The following is a 26,090-nucleotide window of genomic DNA, read 5'->3' as shown; positions in this document are numbered from 1 at the left end:
TTGTTAAAATGTCCACATAAGCTAAAGGAATCTACAGAGTCAATGCAATCCCCATCAAAGTATCCTATCAAAATGGCATTTTTCACAGATCTAGAACACCTAATCCTAAAATTTCTATGAAACCACGAAACACCCAAATAACCAAAGCACTCCCGAGAAAGAAGAACAAAGCTGGAAATATCACACTCCCCAATTTCAAACTATATTACAAAGTTATAAGTAATCAAAAGATTATGGTATTCGCACAAAAACAGACACATAGATCAATGGAACAGCATACAGCATTCAGAAATAAATCCACGCTTATATGGCCAATTAATTTTCAACAAAGGAGGCAATAATATACAATAAGGAAAAGACAGTCTCTTCAATAAATGGTTTTGGAAAAAATGGACAACTACATGCAAAAGAATAAAACTGGACTATTTTCTCACACCATATATAAAAATACACTCAAAATGACTTAAAGACTTAAATGTAAAACTGGAAAGCATAAAACCCCAAGAAGAAAACATATGCAGTAAGTTTTTGGACATCAGTCTTAGCAATATTTTTTTGGATTGGTCTCCTCAGGCAAGGATAATAAAAGCAAAAATAAACCAATGGGACTTCATCGAACTAAAAAGGTTTTACACAGTGAAGCAAACCATCAACAAAATGAAAAGGCAAACTAATGAATGGGAGGTATCTGCAAATGATACATCCAATAAGGGGTAAATATCCAAAATACATAAAGAATGCACACAACTCAGCATCAAAAAAATGAACAATCCAATTAAAAAACAGACACAGGACCTGAATAGACAGTTCTTCAAAGATGACATACAGATGGCCAAGAGGCACATGAAGAGATCACTAATCATCAGGGAAATGCAAACCAAAACCACAATAAGATGTAACCTCACATCTGTCAGAATGGCTAGTATCAAAAACAAGCAAACAAACAAGAAATAACAAGTGTTGGACAAGGATGAGGACAAAAGGGAACCTTCATGCACTGGTGATGGGAATGCAAATGGGAGCAGCCACTCTATGGAGGTTCCTCAAAAAATTAAAAATAGAATTACCATATGACCCAGAAATTCCAATTCTGGGTATTTAACCAAACAAAATGAAAACACTAATTCAAAAAGATACATGTACTCCTATGTTCACTGCAGCATTATTTACAATAGCCACAGTATGGAAGCAACCTGTGTCCATCAATAGATGAATGGATACTGAAGATGTGGGGTGTGTGTGTGTGTGTGTGTGTGTGTGTGTGTGTGTGTGTGTGTGTGTGTGTGTGTGTGTGTGTGTGATGGAATATTACTTAGCCATAAAAACAATCTTTCCATTTGTGATGACATGGATGGACCTAGAAGATATGCTAACTGAAATAAATCAGAGAAAGACAAATACCATATGGTTTTATTTATATGTAGAATTTAAAAAACAAATGGACTCAGAAAACAGAATGGGGTTGCCATAGGGACACGTGTGTGTGTGTGTGTGTGTGTGTGTGTGTGTGTGTGTGTGTGTGTGTGTGAGGGTGGACAAAATAGGGGAAGGAGATTAAAAGTTACAAACTTCTAATTACAAAATAAGTCATGAGAATGTAATGTACAACATAAGGAATATAGTTAACAATATGGTGCAGTGCCTGGGTAGCTCAGTCGGTTAAAAGTCTGCCTTCGGCTCAGGTCATGATCCCAGGGCCCTGGGATCGAGTCCCACATTGGGCTCCCTGCTCAGCGGGGAGCCTGCTTCTCCCTCTGCCTGCTGCTCCCCCTGCTTGTGCTCTCTCTCTCCCTCTCTGACAAATAAAATCTTCAAAAAAAAAAAAAAACACCCAAAACAATATGGTAACAACTTTGTATGATAACTGATGGTAGCTAGTTGTATGGTGGTGATCACTTCATAATGTGCACAACTGTTGAAACACTAATGTTGTATACCTGAAACCAAGATGATACTGTATGTCAACTACATTTGAATTAAAAAAAAATTCCCCTCATCTCCTTCGTAATCCATTCATTCCCTTCTCCCCTGCGTTCTGCCTCAACAGTTTTACCTTTTCTAGGATGTTCTATAAATGGAGTCATATATTACATAGTATTTGGAGTCTAGTTTCTTTGAGTTAGCGTAATGTATCTGAGATTCATTTATGCTGATGTAGGTGTCAGAAGTTCCTTTTCACTGTGGTGTAGTATTCCATTTTATGGAAATACCATAACTTGTTCATCTGTTTGCCTCTGGGTGGACATCTGGGTAATTGGGTAGTTTCCAGTTTGGGAAAATTATGAATAAAGCTGCTATTGGCATTTGTGGACAGGTTTTTGTGTGGATGTATATTTCAATTCTCCCAGGAATAGGATTGCTAGGTTGTATAGCAAATGTTTAATCTTATTTTTTTAAAAAAGGTGCTAAACATTTAATTGAAGTACAATTAACATACAGTGTTATACCAGCTTCAAGTACACAATATGATGATTCAGCAATTTTATATATTACCCAGTGCTCATCTAGATAAGATAACTGATGGTAGCTAGTTGTATGGTGGTGATCACTTCATAATGTGGGGTGATTTTAATCCTCTTCACCTATTTCACCCATCACCCCCATCCAACTCCCTTCTACAAACCACCACTTTGTTCTCTGTATTAAGAGTCTGGTTTTTTGTCTTTTTTCCTTTGTTCATGTTTTGTTTCTTAAATTCCACATATGAGTGAAATCACATGGTATCTGTCTTTCTCTGACTGGTTTATTTCACTTAGCATTATAGCTTCTAGGTCTAGCCATATTGTTGCAAAAGGCAAGATCTCATTCTTGTTTAAACTTTTTCAAAGTGGCTGTACCATTTCACATTCCCACCAATATGTACAAGAGTTCCAGTTGTTCTGCATTCTCTCAAATACTTAGTATTGTCAGTTAAAAATTTTCTTTACTAAAAACATACTTTTCCTTTATTTTAGTGGTGCCTAATTGTGGTTTTAAATTTGCATTTCCCTAATGATAAGCAACCTTTCATGTGCTCATTTACCATCCTCATAGCTTTTTTGATGAAATGTCTGTTCAAATTTCTTTTTTTTTTTTTAAGATTTATTTATTTGAGAGAGAGAGAATGAGAGATAGAGAGCACGAGAGGGAAGAGGGTCAGAGGGAGAAGCAGACTCCCCGCTGAGCAGGGAGCCCAAAGTGGGACTCGATCCCGGGACTCCAGGATCATGACCTGAGCCAAAGGCAGTCGCCTAACCAACTGAGCCACCCAGGCGCCCTCTGTTCAAATTTCTTAAGAAAATTAATTAAATTAAACCCACTTTTTACTTTTTAAAAAAGATTTTAGAGAGTGAGTGAGTGTGGGATGGGTGGGGCAGAGGGAGAGAGAGAATCTTGAGCAGACTCCCCACTGAGCATGGAGCCCAACGTGGGGCTCCATCCCATGACCCTGAGATTATGACCTGAGCCCAAATCAAGAACCGGATGTGTAGCTGACTGAGCCACCCAGGTGCCCCAAATTAAGCCCATTTTTAAAATGACTGTGTTGTTTTCTTATAATTGTGAGAATTCTTCATATATTCTCAATAACATTCTTCTATCAGATGTTTTCAAAAGATGGAAAAGTTTTTTAAAGATCCCAGTGAGTTTCTGACGAGGACAGAAGACATGAGGTTGGTGTGGAAAGGCAGAGGGCTGTGTGACTGACCACCTGGGCCCACCAGTGGCTAGGTAAAGAGTTCGGTGCTTGCTGGGGCCCGGCTTCTCGTGGAGTAGCACCAACTGTTCATCTCGGCAACTTTTTGTTTGTGTTTTCTTATTTACGTAGGGTGGGCAGCGATTTTATTTTTTTACCCTTAGAACACGTGAAAAGCCTGTTTACTGTCTTTCAAGTCTAAATTTGAAGCTCCATGAAAGCAGAAATCATCTTTGTATGCCCCCCAGCACAAGAACAGAACTTTACACATAACTGGCATGCAGTAAATGCAGGTGAACTGCCGTAATTCTTAGTGCTCTATAAAAACTCAGCTTTGACTTCTATTTTCAGCAAGCTGAACTATGAGAAGCAAAAGAAATCTTCCATATTAGTGTTATAAATGTGTAGCAACTTCCTTAAGCAAAATGAGTGGTTCAATTTTCCCATCCTTTTAGTTTTCCCCAGTGCAGACACTGGGTTTTTCTTTCAAAATTCTTTACCTGAGCCTGAATTAAGCTAGTAACTCTATCTAATATAAAGTCATATTATATTAGAGTTGCTCTACTGAGCTGCATAAACCTGCTTTATCTGTTGAGAAAAGGCATATTTTATCAATGGGTCAGATAGAAAATGAAGATACTCAAAACTTGATTATATGTTCCAATGGTCTTCACTTCTCAGATTTGCATCTTTTGCTGTTAGTGAAATTTGGGTGGGTTCTTTTCCTTAATAACACTGATTTCTCAATTTCTCTTATGTGCACTATTTTGAAAGGCTTAAATTCCAGACACTGAGACATTAAAATTAGGAACCAGTCAAGAATCAACCAGAAAAACTTGACGCTTGGGCATGGTAATCTGTAGTTCAATCTAACCAGCTCTTAAAGCTTCTCCTTTCATAATTCAACACTCCTGTGTACATTAGCTGATTAGATGTGCGAAGATGGCCACTCTGAGTGAGAGGGGACATAGCTCAATTTGGATCCGGCATAGGGGACTTTCCCTAGAATGATGAACAGCCAGGAGCCAGGTTTCTAAATAGTCTCGTTTCCTGCGTCTTTATCATATTCACACAGCAGCCTGTGCACAGCCACAGCCCAGGTCTGTCTTTCTGCTAGGAAAGACCAGAGTCCTTGCATTCCTAATCTACCAACGTGTGCAGTTCTTGCACTTTTAATTTATGAGTGTTTGGGGGGGAACTCTCTGACTTGGGAACATACTGGCTCGGTCTAATGCTTGGAGATTATTAAACTTGGAGCTATGTTCCACTATCAAGTCTACAGATCTTTTATTTAGAAGATATGGTGCTCTAAATGCACAAAGAGCTCCCTGTCACCTTCACATTAAAGCCCCTAGTGCCTGGTAAATGGAATTATATAGCTGTCATCTCCTTTCCCCAAAGTTTTAAGAGTACAATGGGCTCATTTTTTCACACTCCATCCCAGCTTCAGAACTAAGAGACCTACTTTGTATTGATTTAAGGTCTCAGAAATAAATAAACCTGCTTCACTGCTGTGATTCACAACAAATTCATGATACACTATTGCATGATATATTTCAAGCTCTTGCTCTGGCTCTCTTTTTCCTCTGGTGAGTGATGGGGGAGGTGGGAGGTAGTGGGGAGCTGCAAAGCTGACAGCCTGATGGTTATTGGAGATGGCTGCTGACTGCAAATCCAAGAACAGATACTGTTGGAGGAGTATGGTTCTTTTATTTATTTTTTTTAAACTGGGGGGCAGGGGTGAGAAGCTAATTTACTTGGGTTTCAGGCTGGGGCTGGGGAGAAGAAAGGTTAAAGGGAGGAGAGAAGGGTAAATGGAATAGCAAAGCTTCCAGTGAACACTAATTTGCAAAGACAGAGCTATGAACATTTATAGAAGGAGAGAAAGGTGAAGAAAATCCAGCATAAGAAGGTGTAACACATGACTGACTGGAAAATGAAGAAGCTGAGCTGCTCTGCCTAAGGGATCATGCTCACAGTCCTGAGAGGGCACTTAGCTTGAGTTCAGGGACAATGTTTTGTTAGAGGCAGAAAGTGCAGAGACCCTGCATGCCACAGAACCTGTGAGAGGCATTTCTTCACTCCAATACTCAAAAAGCAGCACAATCCTGGAAGTTCAAATGGACACTCTGAAGATAGGGCAGAGAGATGACAAAGGTGCACACATAGAAAGTGAGCCGGAGACTGCTCACTGAGGTGAAAGGGAAATACATTCCAGCATTTTAGATTTGGTTGTATGCCCTTAGGGCTTTAGAGTACCTCAGTCTACATTACCTTTACTGATTGCTGAAATAAGTACTACCTAACTTTGGGCCCAGTGAGTTTTGACCAGTATGTAAATACACAGCACCCAAGAAAACATCCTCCAACCATGTATAGGGTCAACAAGGCAGGTGGTGGGGAAGTAGGAGATAATCAGGCTCATAAAGCCTTGCATAACACTGTGCAGCAGACCCCCAACATTCTACAGAGTACATCCAAATGGTGTAAGTTTTAGCTGTTTCTCTTGTAATTCCTACTTATTTCACAGTTTTGGAGGGCAAGAATGTTATTTATTAATCCAGTTTCCTTTCTATCTTTGGATAGCATTTTCATCTTTACTACATTTGTTCTTAAGACAAGGCCAGACTCTGAAAGCAAAGTACATGGGAAAGATTTTGGTTCCACTCAATTCCACACATTGTTACACCACAACACTGGGAGATGCTTTGCTAATTTTGAACATTACTTTTTAAGAGGACTTGGTCTGTTTATGCAAAGGAACAGACTATAGCTAAATGTAAGAACTTCATATAGATGAAAGGGATTGGGCCATAGAGTACCGAGCTCCCCTTCTGTTGGGTTTTTCAAGCATAAACGAATGAATATTTGGCAGTGGTGTTACAGGGGAAATTCAAACAATGGTTGGGTGGTTGGACTTTTGGGGATCTTCCACTCCCAATAATTATAATTCTATGGCCACTTGCTGTCATCAATAGTAACATTACCACCATCACTACTATGTGGCATTTATGTTTTTGTAATATGGATAAGAAATGAGATGAACAAATTTTTCAATAATTATGCTTTACACTCCCATTCCTAATCTTGCTACTATGTAATAACTTCACATATCACTAATATGTAACCTTTCTAGTATATCACGCCCTAATATGTAGCAATTCTTTTAGATCCTAATCACCTTCATCCCCAATCTATCCTCTCCCTGCTCCAGCCTAACATGGTTCCCTGGATACAAATTAATATACATCTTCACAGCATAAAAGAATACTAGAAATTAAAGAGAATTTAAGATAAACAGATCCTCTGGTCTTCACCTTAAGGTGGGAAATGTGTTTTATAAAGAGGAAATTGAGGCCCAAATAGATGAAAGCCCAAAGTTACTTACCTAGTAAATGGCAGGGAGGGCAATGATCAAAAGTTTTTGTTTGCTTTTTTTTTTTTTTTCAATCTAAAGGTTTTGTAACTTCAAGAAGTTTGAGCAAATTTTAAGAGGCTGTCAAACAGGATAATTCCTGAGTCTGTATTTAATGCCTCAGGCAGGGCCTCAGAACTTTCACTTCATCTAAAAGTTCAGTATTGATACTTATTTGAGGTTCTCCCAAGTCAGTAGTCTCCAAGCCACCATACCTACACAGGGCTCTCTTGGTCAGAGGCAATGTCTCTAATGGAGCTCTGAAGGGAAATTCTACCCTGCAAGATCTCCAAACCAGAGGATCAGGCTGAGGGCAGATCACAATGACTCACTAATGGAGTCAAACGTATCTGAGGAACCAAGGTGAAACACAAAACAACCCCCTGAGAAACTACCAAACCTGAGGAACATCAAATAAAACATAAAATCACCCCCCAAACGGGGTCAGGTTTGCCCATGTGTTGCGTGTGTGTGTGTGTGTGTGTGTGTGTGTGTGTGTGTGTGTGTGTGTGTGTGTGTGAGGTATGGGGGAATAGGGTTTAAAAACTAAGGAGATGTGCCCATTGCAATCCTTTCTGACAACTCATTCATAATACTAAAGTGAGGCTTACTCGGAAAGGCTCAAATGCCTTCTTTAAAAAGGAAAGCAACCCCATCTGGAGCTTCCAGAGTACAGGGACTGTCTATTGTGAAAATAGGTAGTTAGGGACTTTTAAAAATGCAAATTGCTGGTCTGATCCTTAGAGTGATTATGGGCTATTGTATCAACAAGTCCTTGGGGACTCCTGTAGACAGATGACTGACACATATACTACCCTATCAGGACTGAACATGGTGCCTCTGACGTTAATGGCTTTCCAAAGTGCGGTGATTGTCTTTAGATAACATCTATTGGGAAAGTCAATTCATGAATGTACTGCCGTGGCGAGGACTGACATCTAACATTTTCTTAAAGGAATTTTTGCCCTCAAAGGATCAGAAAGTATTGAGAATGTTGTGTTTGTATTTCCTTTCCAGGGCCTGGATCATGAGTTGCAATGAGAAAGGACTCTATATTCATCTTAGGGAACACTACAACAGTGTCAGTGATTTACTTATATTAACTCATTTAATCCTCACAAGACCTGGTAAACAGGTACTATTATTATCCTCATTTAACAGTTAATACAACTGTAACCCAGAAAAGTTAAGAAAATTCCCCCAAGGTCATACAACTAGTAGGTGACAGAGCCAGGAATTAAACCCAGGTAGTTTGGCTCTAGTGTCCACGCTCTTAATCATCCCAGCTCTTTAAGTTATGTGAAAGTTACAATGCTGACTCACGGCAAGAGCTAAATTATCCCTCCTTTTAAAAAATATATATATATATTTATTATTTTTTTAAGTAATCTTTATACCCAATGTGGGGCTCAAACTCATGACCCCAAGACCAATAGTCACATGCTCTACCGACTGAGCCAGCCAGGCGCCCCTCTCTCCTTCCCTTCTTGAGCCTCCATGACTCTCTTCATGTTGTGTGTCACAGAGTCATGGGGGAGTACAGAGAATATACAGTACAGGTCCCTGGTCCTAGGGGCTTGTAGGAGGAACTCCGATACTGTATCCAACTAAGTGAGCAACAACCTCACATTTCATATTGCACAGATACAGAAAAATATGTTTGGAAACTGAGATCCAGAGAAGGACTCCTATCAAGTCTCAAAAGCAACATTAGAATTAGGGCCCTACAGCCCTGGCATATATAGCCTAGCCACACAACCATATAATCTCTTTCTTCCTGGCAGATTCAGTAGAAACAGGGGTAAGGGAGACGAGATTATGGGATTTTTTTCCCCTAAAGGAGAAGCTTTAAAATGTCACATATCAACTCCTAAACGGATCTATAATCCATCTATCACAGCCACCGGCACATGCCTACCTCCATAGACAGTTAGGACAGGCTATAAATCGCAAATTCTGATTTCTCTGTGTATACCTCACCAAGTCTGGGGGATGGACTGAGAACTAGCAGCTCTCGTTTACATCAGTGTTCCCTTACAGTACTAGTCCTTTGAGCCTACCTACCACCAAATGTCATGTTAAAGATATTGCATAGAAACAGAGAACAGAGAGTGGGGTGCGGGAAGTAAATCTGAAAGTTCCTGGATATATCCAGGGGCACCTTGGCTTAGGAGTTTGTGGCTATACAAACTGTCCCAGCCCCTTAAGGGCCCATCTTACCAGTGCCCCGAGCACATACGTTGCTGTCTTTGCCAGGCTAACATGACATCCTCCAAGCAGGGTAGTTTGTCCCATCCATCAGGTCTGCCTTACCACTCAGTGAGGAATTCTGAGCCATCTGCCACCTACAGCCTACAGTTTGTAGAGCTAGGAACCTATGGTGTTCTACCTTGGTGACATGACATAGCAGACCCTTGGAAGCTTCTCTTAGTTATGTCGTCATGCTCATGACTTTTGCACGCAAAGGAAAATGACCAGACCATCTTCTCTTCTCAGGCCTTGTGGACACTAAGCACAGGTAACTGAGCCCATCTTGAAAGAAACTTGGGGGACATGGAAATTCATGTTCTCATGCTGATTTAGTCTCTGCCAATGGAACCAAGTTGCTTTACCTCTGTTTTAGTCTTCCCATCTGTAAAACGGTCCTGACACCACTAGCTCACCCCAGAAGGTCGAAAGTAGCTGGACTGATGTTCTTGATTTAAGTTTCAAATAAAGTCATCCAGACTGCTTCTAATCACCAGCCCACTGCCTTTAGCTCACATAGCAAATCTGCTTCTGCAGCACTTAAGAAAACCTAGGTACCGCATTTCTCAACTTGGTAATATTCTGAACGTTTTACAAATAACTATGGGCAACCAAGAGCAAGATAGACAAGGAAAGAGATTATACAAATACTGAGATAACAAGGAGAAAGGGACAAAAATACACATATGGGAAGCACTTTCTGGTTTTGGAACCAAAGACACAGTGGCAAAGGATGGTGCCCATGAATAAAATGTGTAAATGTATGGTAAAACCACTGAAAGTAAAGAAACAGGAAACCGCTAGAATATTTATATTTTATTTGCAGGTTACTACTGTTGGTTACAAAAAGAAAACCTTCAAAAAGTAGGAGTCTTTGGAAGCAAAAGGTAGGAAGGTCTAAACTAATTAAAAACAGGTCGGCTAACGACAGGCAACATCACACGTGCAGTGAGATGGAGTGTGGCCATAAAAGCTTGACGCATACATGCAATGTATTAAGTTGGGAATGTGTGTCTCTCCAGCTTCATATCTATTAAAGGAACAAACAATTTACATGTTGCTGTATTACAGGAGTATGATATGTGGTGTGTCAACCCTTTCTCTTCAAATTGAACCATGTTAAGTCAAATCAGTGATGGGGTGTGGGGGTGGGGAGGGGAGGAGAAAAGCAGGGAGAACGAAAGTTTCAAAAAATCTCTGCCTCAGCAAAACTTTTCATTAAAATTTTAGACAAATGATCTCTGTGTCCTTCTCCCTTGCTGCCTGGGGCTCCATGCTATTTCTATGCAAATAACAACCTCGTGGTTTATATCTTATTATTTCCACCGGAGCTGCAGCGACATGACCTGAGACGTGTAAGAGGTGGGGGGGGGGTGTTGGAGAGGAGAGAGAAAGAGAGAGAGAAAGAGAGAGGGAGAAAGGGAGAGAGAGATGGAGTGGGTGTTCACTCAAGTGTGAAAAAAATATTGTCAGGAGTGAGCGTCAAGAACAAAAAAAAAATTGCAGGGATAACGTGTTTATTTCAGTCCCCCTACCCCCAACCCCCACCCAACGCCCCCCTTGCAAACCGGCACCTTTTAAAATTCATTGGGCATCAGGCGATCATGCACAATCCATCTGCTTTCACTTTATCATTTGCATTTCATGCCTCCTGGCTTTTGATGTGCTGATACTTTGATGCAGTCAGGAGACGCGCATTATCATTATTTCAATTTTCAAAGGGGTCAACGGGATCGGCACTTGCACACACAGATTTCTTTTTTCCTACAACCTCTGCACACCCCCTCCCTTCCTATTCTTCACCCCAATGTTTAACATAAAGGATGAAGACTCAAAAAGGTGGGGGTCAAATGTTTACAGTCTCAAAGCTTGCATATACCACCTACATTTCCAGTTTGCACAGGTATGCACATACCCGAACAAAATGGTCAAGGCTTAAGAAGGCTCTACAGTGTTTTCAGACACACACAAAGACTTCCTCACACATGGATACTCAGGGAGGCACACAGAGAGAAAGAGAGGGATCTAGAAGCAAGATACAGACACAAAGAGACAGGGAGACCAGCACTCACCCAGGAAGAGACTCACAAAGTGACCTGCACACACCCATAGAGACAGAGAGATTCCTACAGAAAGGCAAACAGAGATGTCGAAAGACACCACTGTACACAAAGACAGAACATGCAAAAGGAGTGGGTCGGAGGAAGCAATCTAAGCGCACAGCTTCCATATAAGTGTCCTTTTTCATACTGGATAGGCGAAGGGGCACACAGGACATTCTGAATGAATCTGCATGAAATCGGGTGTCTTCCAACAACATGTCTGTGTACTTAAGAGGCACTGACGTGAAGACAGTGAAGCAGGCAGAGCAGGATTAGGTAACCTCTATAACTTGATCACTCCCTTCAGCTACAAATGATCATGTCCTTCTGGAAAGGAGCATTGTTTGGTAAGTTACCGCTACAGCTTTCCTCGTCTTTTCCCTACAACTACACTTCTCCTTCAACAGGCAGCCCTGTAGGCGAGGAAGAGGGGGAACATGATAAATCTGATCAGAACAATTCAACCAGATTTTAAGAAAAATTCCCTAATGCTTTCTTTATGGCACAAATGAAATTCAACGAGCAAGTTTTTAGGCAAAAAACAAAAACCCCCAGCAACAACATCTTTGCTTTTTGTATTATTGTATTTTTGTATTATTCTTTGTGTATAACACGTTATTAGGGAGAAAATAAGAAAATGTAATGAAATACATTTCAGAAATTAGCTCTTTGTCCAAGTATGGGAACATAATAGGAATATAGGTGTCTTCTTTAAATTCCACCCTTACAGATAACTGCACCTACAATTCTTTCAACATTCATCAATAGCTCGTCCTAAGAAGGTATCCAAAAGAGCAATTTAAAAAAAATTAAGACTCAGCAGTTTCTCCCACTGCAATAGTCTCCTTCAGTAGTGGCAGTTCACAATCTTTATTTCTAAGCCACTTTCCAAAAAGGGAGTGGGCTATCCAAGTTTGCCATCGTTAGCACGGCTTTGCCTATCCTTGGAGGGAAAAGCAAGCCCAGAGAAGACCTTATATGAATGTAGAGAGCAAACTGATCACATCAAACGATTCTCCTCATTTCTGACAACTCCAAAAGCTAACTGGACCAATGGATGTATCAGCTTTTAAAAAACGAGATAACAGAACACTTGATTCCTATCCTTACACTGGAAAGTCAAGGCATGATAAAGTTTGTGCAAGTTTAGTAAACCCAGTATCCGATACAATTCAATGTGCATATAACTCAAGATAAATCACCAAATCATTTAAGAGAGAAGAAAAGGGAACTGAAGTTGTAATGAGGACCAACACTTTATGCCAGGTGCTAGGTACTTTTACTTATGTTTTCTCATGTGATCTTCACCACATCATTTAAGCTTGTAAAACTATTATCCCCCTTTGACAAAGAAAGCAGAGGAGCTGAGAGGTTATATGAGTTGCACAAGGTCAGCCAGCCAGTCCCAGACTATTACATATTCCTGGCTCTGGAGAGAAAATCATTTTCCTATGTCTGCAGAGAAGTCAGAACTACATCATCTTTTGTATATCCAGGTATTCTTAGATAGTTTTCACTCTTACAAGCGTGACCTCACCACCAAAATAAAAACTGTTTTTTTTATTTTTCCCCTTTGGAAAAGCCCCTATGAGCTCAGATTGAAAAGGCACAGAATTTCTTCCTTTCTTTCTTTTTTAAGGATTTATTTGAGAGAGAGAGAGAGGGTGAGCACGGTGGAGAGGGGTAGAGGCAGAGGGAGAGAGAGAAACCTCAAGCCGACTCCCCACTGAGCAATGAGCCTGACACGGGGCTTGATCCCACAACCCCAAGATCATGACCTGAGCCGAAATCAAGAGTCAGACACCCAATCGACTGAGCAACCCAGGCATCTTGCACAAGAATTTCTTTTAAAGGGATGATAAATCTTTGTCATACTCTTTCCCAGCAATCCATCCATGCTTCTGTCCACCCATCTCTCCATTCAATGTTTACCAATTACTTCCTCTATGTACAAGGGACCACCGTTAAGTGTCCTTTTTAAAAGGTACATTCACAAATTTCTCAGAACATTAAAACGTGATATTGTCAACACGTTCAGAAGATGTTTCAGAGACAGCTCCGCATCTGGGAACAGATCTCTTCACTTATTCATAGATGAGAGAAAGGGAAGGAGGGCAGAAAAAAAAGCATTCAATTAATTCTCTGTCTTTCTAGAAAGACACTAGAATGTAAACCCTTCAGAGCAAGGATTCTATATGGTTTGTTCATGAACATGTCCACAGGGCTTGGAACAGTGCCTGGCATATAGTAGGTCCTCAAAATATTTGTTGAATACAACAAATGAATGAATGAATAGGTAAGCAAGGTGATGGGCAGGAAAGATGGAGGGAGAGGGAAATAGATTGAGGGAGGCATGGCCTGAATGGCTTCTCCTTAATCAGGGTCTAGAATTAAGAATTCAGAATCATCTTCAAACAGCTTCACATACTTCTCCCAGACCCTAGAAACTTACTTTATTGAGGGCCCCAGCTCCGGTCAGAATTAAGTGAGAATTTTCAACCTGGATGGTTCTCTGTCCCAGCCGGACAAGGTAAGCCCCAATCCCAATGGCCCGACATGTAACCTTCAAAAAGAATTAAAAAAAAAAAAAAAAAGGAGGGGAGAGAGAGAAGAAGAAATTCTCCACGTCACATATTTATGTCCTTTCCAAAGTGTAAGAACTAAGGCACAGATGTATAAAATCCACATTAACAGAAAAAAATACTGCTTTCTGCAAAGTTTGGTTAATAATATTAAACCCCACAATTCCCTGGTCAAAGAAAAGATACAGAAATCGCTGAATGATACAAGTATTAGACACTTAAAGGTTCACAGGCCCTTTACTTCTCTTATACTTTTGCCTGTTTCACAGACGCTTGGCATCTACACTAAAGGTAAGAACAAGGAAAGTAGTACAAAAAGAAATTCAAGGTGTTACAGCTCTGTTTAGAGAAATAAGTTAAACTAAAGGCTAAAATGAGGAGCTAGGCTTATCTGGGAAATTAAATTATTTACATTACCATGCACAGTTAAAATCAAATTGTAGTATAATTTTTAAGAAATGTTCTCATTTGGGACTGAATACAGAGATGGGACAAAAATAACTCCTAGTCACACAGTCAGTTCTTCAAAAATGTTATATTCCGTTAAGATTTACCAGGCTGATGGTGATGATCTCATCATAGGCCAATGAGGATTCGCCAGCAATCATTCCAGAGCCTCGAAGGTTCTCTGCTCCAAGTCCCTCTTCCTTTCCAATAATATCAGTTATCTTGTACCTATTGGATATAGCCATGCCAAATTATAAAGGTTAAATCCAAGAATAACAATCCATTAAAATAACAATCACCATTAAAAGGCTACTAAAAGCATCCTGAAAGCTCATTTAAAGCCAGTGCTCTATACTCTTATACTTTTCATTCATTTATCTTTCCTCCTTAGCTTGGTGCCTGTTTTTGCTGGAAGCAATAAAGTATAGCAGAAAGAGCAAACTCTGAAATTAAGTAGACAGGCTTAAATCCCTGCTCTGACACATGCAGCCATGTAACTCTGGGGATAATAGTAACTTCTGTAAAATGGAGATAATGTCTACCTCTAAGGGCTGACATGAGAGTTAAATTAAAGCAACAAAGAAAGGGCTTGACACATAGATGGCGCTCCAATTTTAGATGCCCTCTCTTATTTTCTAGGACAAGTTTCTTAAAAGTGGGGTCAATGTAGATTTCTCTATAATCAGCAACAGCCATTAAATCAACAATTTTAGATAAATGTTACAAAGGAATAAAAAAAAAAATTCAGAGGCCGAGTGAGAATGCTCAGCCCAATTTCTCAAGTCAAAAAATCCTTTCTCTTTCCAAGACAGGACTAAGGGTAAGATCAAAATAGTACATGCCCATTCCTGCTCTTTTGTAAATATCACGTGCCTACAGGAGGGGTCCTGGCTCTAGTGTTCTGGAGGGGCAGGTGGAATGTGTGTGGAAGTGAAATACTGGTCAAGTTGTCCAGAAAGCATCCTGTGGATCCAGTGGGAGCCACTCATCTGTCTTCTTGGCAGGGAATTTAGGAGTGATAGCTGATAATGGGAAGTGGGAGATGGGGAATGCAACTAATAAAAGAAAGGAAAAATACAAAGTTGGAAGTAGAGATGGGTGTATATTATTTACTGTTCTGTGTGTACCCAGAAAGCTTGGCACTGGGCATGGTTTAATACATTGAAATAATAAATAAATTTCCCATGGTGGCTCTTAAACTACTTTTTTGCCCTCATATTTCTGTTCCCTTCTTTCTTTACTTCTAACCTTCCACCAATTCCTTCCCTTTGTCCTTGCCCTTGGTCTCTGGCTTTGCATCTTTGCTTCCCAGATTCCCTTGCTTTTCTATTTTTAGCCTCTCCCAGGAATTCTCCAATTCTTCCTTTTGCTCTGCATCTAGGTTCTAAATTCTAGAGTTATGGTGCAGGCAAAGCTAATCTCCCTTAAGGGGTTAATGGGCCACAGTAATTGGAAGGGGGCTTAATGTGTCCTTTCTGGAAGGCTCACATGCCATGTAGTCACAAACACTCATAGATCCAGTCAGCCTTCCCTGCAAAGCAGATCTTTTCCCTCCTAAGGACTACATACCGCTTCAGTATTCATGACTTAAGTGACATCTTCTCCCTTTTTATTACATGAAAAAGAATACAAATTTCCCATTTTCTGCTCTATGATCTGAGTCTTCTACCATTAAGACTATCATTGTTTGAAGTAGTCCTAAATTTTATGTTATTTGTAATAAAAATCTTTGTGTAGTGTAATACAATTAAAAAAACACATTCATAAATACGTATGATTTTTGATCCTCACAGCAATCCAGTGTAATAGGTAATATCCTCTCCATTATTACAGATAATAGTGGCCAGGACTTTTGACTGCTTACTATGTACTCAGTGCTGTGCTGAGGACATTACATATATTAATTTACTTGATTTTCATTTTACAGATGAGGAAACTGTAGCTGAGAAGAAAAATGTTTTGCTTTAACAAAAGCAATATGCAAAATCAATAGCTTTTTTTTAAAAAAAAGATTTTATTTATTTGAGAGAGAGAGAGAGAGCATGAGACGGGGGAGGATAGAGGGAGAAGCAGACTCCCTGCCGATGGCGAGCCCAATGCAGGGCTTGATCCTGGTCCCCCAGGATCATGACCTGAGCCGAAGGCAGATGCTTATGAGCCACCCAGGCGCCCCACAAAATCAATAGCTTTAAAAAATATCAGTAATAAAGTGTCAAAAAATATAATGAGGAGGGGGAATCCCATTCAGAATAGCAAGAAAAAGTGCAAAATACTTAGGAATAAACATTTAAAAAATGACAAAAATCCCATTATACCCATATGGTGCACCACGGTGCCTCTGGTGTCACGGTGAACTGCCAGGGGCACTGCGGGATATTTTAAATATGTGAGAGGAAACACTCTGATATGGAATATCTGTTGGATTCCACATGAACTACTACATTTAGGTAGTTCATAATTAGTAGATAATGCTACACTCCTTTTGACAATGTCCTATCTTTGCAAAGCTGGGTTTTCAGTTTCTGTGAAAAAAAACCAAACAAAAAAAACCAAAAAACAAGTTCTGCACAAAAATCAGTGCAGAACAAGAAACAAGGGTGGCTACATACAAGTTGAATTTAAGTCTTGAGATTTCGTATAGATGGAGATACCCCATTAGTAAGTAAAATTACTTAATCAATTACTTAACTGTAATTATTTAAAAATAAAAAAAAACCTTTCCATTTATGTGCATGATACTTCCCAAATAATTATTGTTAGAGTATAAATACTTATGAAGTTGTTTGCGTCTGACTATTAATAAACAGAAATATTGGGTATAACTTTTAGCCCAAAGGTCCTATGAAAACATTACTGAAACAGCAAGGGTGTTATGAATCAAGAAAGACTGGGAACTTCTGGCATAACCTATATGAAGAAAATCACAAAACTTTAAAAGATGCACCTGAAAAAATGGAAAAGCATGTTCCACGTTTCTTGCTGGGAAGAGTTAACATTATGAAGATGTCAGATCTTCCTAAATTAATTTGTAAATGTAACTTGAATCAAATCATTATGGAAAGTTTTTGGTAATTAAAAAAATGAATCTAATATAAAAAGATAAAAATAGCTAATAAAACATGGGGGAAAAATTAAGAATGTGGGGAAATCTGCCCCATTAGAATAATTAAAATAATGTGGCATTAGCTCAAGAACAGACAGCACAAAAAACCAATACAAAGCCTAGTAATTGAGTTGAGATTATTATAAAAGTGAGGAAAGCATGCATTATTCAATAAATGGTGTTGGAGTAGTTGATTAACATTCCGGAAAATACTTGCAGATAGATTGTAAAAATGTTCAACCTCACTAGTATTCAAAAGTACCAGTTAAAATAATTGCTGTTTTAATCTTCTTTTATTAATTGACAATAATCAATATTGGCAAGGGTGGAGAAAAATTAAAGGGGAAGAACATACTATCACATATTGCTGCTGGGAGTGCAGATCTTGGGAGGGCAATGTGAATTTATCAAAAAAATCTTTAAAATAGACATATTTTTGGCCAGTAATTCCACTTTTAGAAATTAGCCCAAAGGGAATAATGAGAGATATTCCTAAAAGTTTCTATAAAAAAAAATTTAGCCCAGGAATATAGCAGTAAATAGTGCAAATAGTCTGAAAGTTCAAAACAAAATATCTATTATGATAAATTACTATGAAGCCATTAAATATCATATTCTCATACAATATTTTAAGAATACACAAAATTTCCCCCAAAATAGTTTTTAGTGAAAAGAACAAATTACAAAAGAGTTTTTCTATTATGATTCTGATTATGCAGAAAGAAGGCATATATATACAGAAAAGACAGCAAGAATATAATATACATTAATAATTGTTATCTCTTGGGGCACCTGGGTGGCTCAGTTGGTTAAGAGTCTGACTCTTGATTTCAGCTCAGATCATGATCTCAGGGTCATGAGATCGAGGCCCATGTGGGACTCTGTGCTCAGCGGGGAGTCTGCTGTAGATTTTCTCTCTCCCTCTCCTTCTGCCCCTCCCCCTGCTCGAACATGCACCCTCTCTCTTTCTCTAAAATAATAAATAAATCTTAAAAAAAAATTGTTATCTCTCGGTAGGATTGTAGCTGGTTTTTATTTCTTCATAATTATTCACATGTTCCAACTTTTCTAAAATGAATAAATATTATAAACATAATTTAAAAACCTCAATCAATCGGGGCGCCTGGGTGGCTCAGTTGGTTAAGCGACTGCCTTCGGCTCAGGTCATGACCCTGGAGTCCCGGGATCGAGTCCCACATTGGGCTCCCTGCTCGACGGGGAGTCTGCTTCTCCCTCTGCCCCTCCCCACCTCACACACACTCTTTGTCTCTCAAAAAAAAAAAAAAAAACTTTAAAAACCTCAATCAATCAATAAGGTCTTTCAGCTAATTAGTAGTAGACCTATGATACAAACCTAAGACCTCCAGATTATGTAACAAGCAATCTTCATTGCTCTTCAAGGTCATGATCAGCGGCACAGTGAGGAAGAAATGATCATACTCTCCTATCTTTAATCCATGGCCAAATTGTTCTACTACATATATACTTACCTGGATTCTCCTTCGTCCTCTACATGTTCACAATGGACAGAGTTGAGAGCACTGACTCTCTTATAATCCTGAGGGGTCAGATATAAATATTTGTATCCCTGTGGAGCACAAATAGTTTCTAACTCATTATTTGCCATCAGCACATAACCAGAAGACACCACAGAGCATGCATAACACAGCTTGTTCCAAAGCTAACTTTAAATTGCCACATCGCTTCTTACAGTTACTGTCTAATGGAATACCAGCAGAGACAGTTCTACTTTGAAAGATGGAAGGTGCCTATTTCTCCAGTCACTGACTGTCCTTGAAACAAGGTATCTTGTAGCTACAACTGCAAGTATATTCCATCCATTTCATTTTCATCTGGGTTAAAAGGGTCATTTTCTGATCTTTTGTGACACCTCTATTAAAGATATCAACACAAAATAAGAGAACTCTTTGGAGTACTATTCTTTACTTTCTCAAATCATAGTACCATCAAAATATCAACAGGTAAGAGATAATTGAAAGGATCATAAAACTGGGAAGGCAATATTAAAATCAGAACTTTATGCAGTGATAATCATCAGTGAACACTGAATTCATGCCTTTTGCTGTTTTCAATAAACAACTTGTAATTCCTATTTACATTTAAAAAATTATACTTTTTGTAATTATTCATACACACACTCACAAAGTAGGTTTATAGGCTGTATGTGTTTAACTTAAGTGAATCAGTCACGCAGTCAAAAAAAAAAAAAAGCAAGCAAGCAGCAGAAGACGTTTTAAATACTGTGAGAAATTATGCCAGTGTTTAACTCAATGAATTTGTCCCACAGTGAGCACAACATGCAAGAGACATGAATCTGTCACTGAATTTGTATGACTTATGACAAGAACCTTGTAGTGCTGAGGGTCATTAGTATGTCAGTGACCACGTATTTACTGAGTGCCTCTTACGGGCAAGTGTTCTAGACACTGGAAAAACAGGAATGAACAAAACAGACAAAATTTCCCAGGCTTATGGAACTTATTATGTTCTAGTGAGACAGAAAATACACAAATAAATAAAACATATAATATTAATAAGAATAGTGTTTAAGGAAAAGAAAAAAGAGCATCGCAAGAGTTGAACTTGTAGAAAGAAAAGTCAAGGGAAGGCTTCACTGAAAGTGGCATTGAGTAAGGCCTTGAAGAAGAGAAGGAAACAAAACATGATGATATCAGGACAGGGGTGGGGAGGGTGGGGGGTGGAATTCTAGGCAGAAGGAACTGTAGGTGCCGAAGTGTGGAGGCATGAGTGTGCCTCATGCAGTTCCAGAAAAAGTAAGCAGGCCTGTGGAGCCAGCGTGGAGTGAGACTGTCTGCAGCAAGAAATGAGGGAGGGTGGTATTGGAAGGCCAAGCTATGTAGGGCCTTGGGTTAAAATTCATGTAACATAAAACTGGACATATTTTTTTTAAGTGAGCTCTACGCCTAATGTGGGGCTTGAGCTCACGACCCTGAGATCAAGAGTCGCATGCTCCACTAACTGAGCCAGCCAAGCGCCCCAAAACTGGCCATTTTAAAATGAACAATTCAGTAGTTTTTCATATATTCTGATGTGCAACCATCACCACTCTCTGATTCTAGGGCATTGCCATCACCCCAAAAAGAAACACAGTCACTAACAATTTCCATACACTTTTAATATGAATTCTATTGAAGCATAATTTACATGCAATAAAATTCACTGATTTTAAGTACTGTAGGGTGATGAGTTCGGACGAATGTGGATACTTGGGAAATCACCCCCACAATCAAAATATAGAATATTTCCATCATCCCCTGAAACACTCTTACATTTATTTTTTTTTTAAAGATTTTATTTATTTATTCATGAAAGACAGAGAGAGAGAGAGAAGCAGAGGGAGAAGCAGGCTCCCAAGGAGCAGGGAGTCCGACGCGGAACTCGATCCCAGGACCCTGGGATCATGACCTGAGCCGAAGGCAGACGCTTAACCATCTGAGCCACCCAGGCGCCCACTCTTACATTTAAAAGATGTCTCAGTGAAGGAAACTGAGGAGCAGTTAAGAAGATAAAAGGAGACTATGGGGCCTAGAAGCCAAGAGGAGAAAGTATTTCAAGGATGAAGGAGTGACCAACTGTGTCAAAGGCTGCTGAGACACTGAATAACTCAGATGAAGACTGAGAGTCATGACAGAATTTCACAGTATGGAACCCATGGTGACCCTGACAAAGCAGCTTCAGTGGCCTGGTGAGGGTGCAAGCCTAACTGAAGTGGGTTCCAAAGGAATGGGAGGAGAGTATCTGGAGATAGCAAGAAGAGACAACGCTTTTAAGCAGCTTTGCTGTCAATAAGGATAGTGAATGGAGTGCTATTTGTGAGGTAAGAGGGTAGACTTAGTATGGGGAAAAAATGAGGATGTAAGAAGGGAAGGGTTAAGCATCTAAGAGTGACTGGCCTTAGATTGGAGCAGGGACTGTTCATCCAAAGTACAGGGGAGATGCAGAGAATAAAGGCACAGATGCAGATATGTGGGAGCCTGTGAATGCTCTCTTCTTGTTCCTTCCAATTCCTCAGTGAATTGGGGAGCAAGGTTGTCAGCTAAGAGGGACGATGGGGCAAGAGGGTTTTGGAAGTTTAAGGAGAGAGGAGAAGATGTGAAATTGTCATTTGGGAGGTTCATAAATGAATTTAAAGTAAGACCAGTCTATAGCACTGGATATTTTTCTCTATCAGCATTCAGCTATGCTGGTTCACATATGTGAGTAAACGGAGAATACTGGATTTAAATAAGGTTTTTGTAAAGAGACAGAGTGAGCAGAATGAGGAGAGAAGCAAAGAGAGTTGAGGGTGTAGGGAAGGTGGCGATTATGATATGATTATAATGATTAACCTATGATTGACCCTAGAATGTAAGCTGAGGATGTAAGGAGGATGGAGGCAAAGAAAGGGATGGTTGAAATTAAGATCATGGGGAAGAAGAGGCTGAGCTGGGGTGGAGGACAGGAAGTCAAGGATTTAAGAGGCTGGATTATGGGATGGATCATCTACCTGAATATGGAAGTCATCAAGAATTGTAACAGGGCTTGTTGTATTGGAGCAAGTGACAATGTGCCGGCAACTAAGACATGCAAAGAATGAGAAGGAGTGACCAAAGAGGTGGGGACCACTCTAATAAGTGGTGGTGTGGCACAGTCTGATGACATGAGATTTGAAGATGGGCATTTTCAGAGAGAACAGTGGGGTAGAAGGGTCTGGAAGTAGTGATGAGGCACAAAGAAGACACTCTTGCCTCTCCAGGCTCAGCAGGACAAGGGTAAGAGAGAAGAGAGATATCAGTCACTCTTTAAGAGGGCTACAGGGAAAGCAGGGTCTTTAGAGGACAGGCAGATTTCAAGTAGAGAACAATCAGAGAAGAAGCTGAGGATGTAAGGGCATTTGTAAATGACTGAACATAAGTTCTGGAAGCCACAGTGGAATAGTTTAAAGATAGATATTTCTGGCTTAGCATGTCTCATGCTGAATGTATATCTATTTCCTCTTGTGTTCAACCCAAGAAACAGCAATCTATTTCAAAGCTGGAGGAAAAAAAACTAGGTGAATATACTGAGAGATAATTTGTCTCCAACACGGTTATGGCTCACTCTAAGTCCTGACTTTTGAACTTAAACCTCTACCTCTCCCCCAACCTATTTATTCGTGTAGACACACACATGCATGTGCACACACACACAACCATGTATTGTCTTGAAGTTTTATCTTTGCTTAGTCTGTACCTTGTAAGGATCCTCAGGATCTACCCAGGCCACATGAAACATATGACGAATTTCCTCTGCCAGTCCAATTCTTGCTCCACTGTTGGCTGCTACAAAGATGCGTGGGATACCCTCTGCCCTGGCAAGCTCAGAAGCTCTGAGAAACAGCAAATCCTCCTGGGGCCCAAAGGACCCAATTCGGTATGTGATGTCATTGCCAATAACAATGATATCTCGGCCTTCTGGGTATTCAGGACTTTTAAGGGTCATTTTCCAAGCTACCATGCCAATCTGCAAAGACAGAGAGAAACAAATAAATAGAAGCTTCTTACATGCAGAATTTTTTTTTCAGGTTCCCTGAACGTATCAGACTATACCTTAGACACAGCCTTCATGTAAAAATATGTAGTGTTGAAGAGCCAAGTTTCCTGTGGGAAGCTAAAACAAACATTCTAGCACACTTCTCTAGGTTATGGTGAGAATAGTTGGTTTACTATGTATTTCACAGTTGTTTCGATCTACTTAAAGATGGAAAAACCGAAGTCTAAACATACTCAGGATACATGTGGAAGAATGCCATGGTGCAGGAATTTAAATCCCAAACTCCCTAACTTACCACCCTATCTACTAAGACACTAGGTCCATCTTCTGTGAGAGTCTTTCTGAAAAACTTCTTACACATGTGAGGAGAGCAGCAAGAGAATCACCTGCCATGGACTACACCACTTTTGTGATCCTGGATCCTTTTACTGTTCTCTAGGATTTGACAGGAGTAATAGCAGCGTTCTTTACTGGCTTGCTTTAGGTATCTTCCATTTCTGCAAGAATTCACTAGAGCTCAACACCGCATCCTTGGGAGCATCTCTTGCCACTTTCTCCCAGCACCAGAAAACCAAAGCATGCAAGGAACGATATATGTAAATCTCTACTCTCTGTTCAGTAGCATCTGACCAGCCACACAAATGATATTGACTCAAAAGGCAGGGGTGACATGTCTCTTCCCAAACCTTCCCAGCCCTCTCTTCTTTTAATCCCCTTGTATATGAGATCTAGTCAATCCTTCTACTTGTTTATTTGCTAGTTCCATTTCTTTTCTATTCACTCATACCCCAGTTACAGCTGCAGTTTTTCATGCCTGCCTGTCTGTTTCCCTATACCCAGATAAGTAATGTTTTCCATTCTTTTTTCCCCCCATTTCTTTCTGTCTCCCCCGCCCCCCACACTCCCACCCCCTCCACTTGCTTCCAAACACAAAGCCTACCAGATGAGCATTCCTGGTCCTGCCTAATGGAGCCCAGCCACATCTGCAGCCTTGGTCCCTCATCCCCAGGCTGCTGCATATCACCTCATTGGGGAGCCGGCCATCAAGAAGGGCCATTAACAGATGTAAATAGCAGCATCCCTGGAAAGCCACATGCATCACCCAGACTCAACCGGGCCAGTGATCATAAGCTCTGAGTACACATTCCTCAATCCAATTGCACATCCACTGTAATCAGGCTGGTTGAAGCTTTCCACACAGCTATTTGTGATTCTCAGCATTAAGAAATATATATATGAAACACCGACAGATAAATATAAGCTATTTAATATATCATACCCTTGGCCAAATACAAATCAAAATGGATATAATACACAGAAAAAAATCCAATCACCTTCCGAGATAAGGTATTACTCTATCTGCTCATTAAAGACACAGAAAGGAAAGAGAAACAGATCTTCCAAAATATAGCACGGAGAAACTGCAAATATCGGGATAACTTTGGTCATGGTTTTTAAGAAGCTGGCTAATATAATGCCTGTGTGGGGAGAAATATTTTACACCTGCCTTCTCACGTGGCCCTCTAACCTAACATCTCTTTTGTTTTTCAGGAAGGAAAAGCTATTTCCTCAAAATGCATTTGTAGTTAGGAAGATCGGGTTTTACACCAAATTTTATGATATATTAACCTTAGCCACCTAGGCTAGAGGTAGCTTAGAGACAAGCCTTGAAGAATCTACTTCAGCATTTGCATGCTAATGCAAACATTGTGTCTGTGTGGCACTGGGCAGGCAAATAATACTCTTATCTTTTGTTATTACCTGGGGACTCTAACTGTGTCACTTGGGCAGTCAGTTCAGCAATTGGCTAGGTCATTATGCTTGCAATATTGACTTCTAATTAGGTGTCAACACAGCAGCACCAAGAACACACTACTCTTTCTCAATGTCTTTCCAAAGTGTGTTCCTCATCGACCACCTCCCTCCTCCTTTAAAAAGTACCATTACAGAATGGAGAGTGCTATCCCAGTCTTTGTATAGTCAGATTCCCTACCAAAAGAGATTAAGTTTTGAGTGAGCATAATGGATAAACATCCAAGAAAGCATCTATTGCTCAACTTATACTGAAATTTAGATTTTACTGCTAATTGAACAACAGGGCACATAATGGAGAAGATGGGCTTTGGAGTCAAACTAACTTCGATCCATATCTAGGCCATAACACTTGCTAATTGTGTGACCTTGGAAAAATAACTTCATTGAGCTTCAGTGTCCCCACACATACAAAAGTAACAATGCCTATGGGTTTGATGAATCAACTACTCCAAATGGTAATCTATTATATTAACTTCAACATACAAAATTTGCTCCTTTCTCTCCTCTCAATCTATCCAAATCTTACCCATTCCAAAAAGATTCATTCAAATTCCATTTCCTCAGAAAGCTTTACCTAGCCTCAAGTGACCCCCTTCTTCTCTGATCTCCTACTAAGACCTTCATGTAGAGAATTCATTCAATAATTAATCATATATTGCCTAGGACCGTTTTTAGCTTGCCAGCCTAAACCATTATATCATCTCCTCCAGTGCCTAGCGGGATCCCAACACATAATATGGGAGTAATAAATATTTGCTGGTTCCATAGTCATTTCATTTTTTTAAATGATTCTTGGAAAATAGTCAACACCAAGGGCTTAGAACACGGTCTATGACTTATCTCTAGGGATCACAGGATAACAGTCCTAAACATCATTCAACTATTTTATTTTTTAAAAAATAACAAGAATAATAGCTCCCATTAATTGAACCTCTATCACCAGCTGTACTATACTAAATATGGACAAATACTGACAGTAGTTAAGAGGTTAGTCTGGGGAACATCATCCTACCTTGGTCCAAATCTCAGCTTTAGTCTAGCTATATAATCTTGAACCAATCACTTAACTTCATACAGTCTCAATTTTTCCAATTATAAAAAGTTCTCAAATTATTATTAATTCAGAAGCAGCTGTTATTGTTGCCATGAGAAA

General features: G+C 39.7%; 1 protein-coding gene across 12 annotated transcripts in view; it reads right to left on the bottom strand.

Moving 5' to 3' along the window:
• ACACA (acetyl-CoA carboxylase alpha) overlaps positions 1–26,090 on the bottom strand; it is a 280,816-nt gene that overhangs the window by 53,585 nt on the left and 201,141 nt on the right. For all 12 annotated transcript variants that reach the window (XM_027626351.2, XM_027626358.2, XM_027626350.2 and 9 more), the window contains 4 exons: positions 22,823–23,092; positions 19,060–19,157; positions 14,574–14,694; positions 13,890–14,000 (listed from right to left, as the gene is read on the bottom strand). In XM_027626351.2, the coding sequence (XP_027482152.1) occupies positions 13,890–14,000; positions 14,574–14,694; positions 19,060–19,157; positions 22,823–23,092 (600 nt within the window). The remainder of the gene's footprint in view (positions 1–13,889; positions 14,001–14,573; positions 14,695–19,059; positions 19,158–22,822; positions 23,093–26,090) is intronic.

Source organism: Zalophus californianus, chromosome 16 (genome assembly GCF_009762305.2).
Source record: "Zalophus californianus isolate mZalCal1 chromosome 16, mZalCal1.pri.v2, whole genome shotgun sequence".
NCBI classification, from domain to species: domain Eukaryota; kingdom Metazoa; phylum Chordata; class Mammalia; order Carnivora; family Otariidae; genus Zalophus; species Zalophus californianus.
Note: the sequence above shows the minus strand (reverse complement) of the source record. Positions and strands in the feature narration are given on the sequence as shown.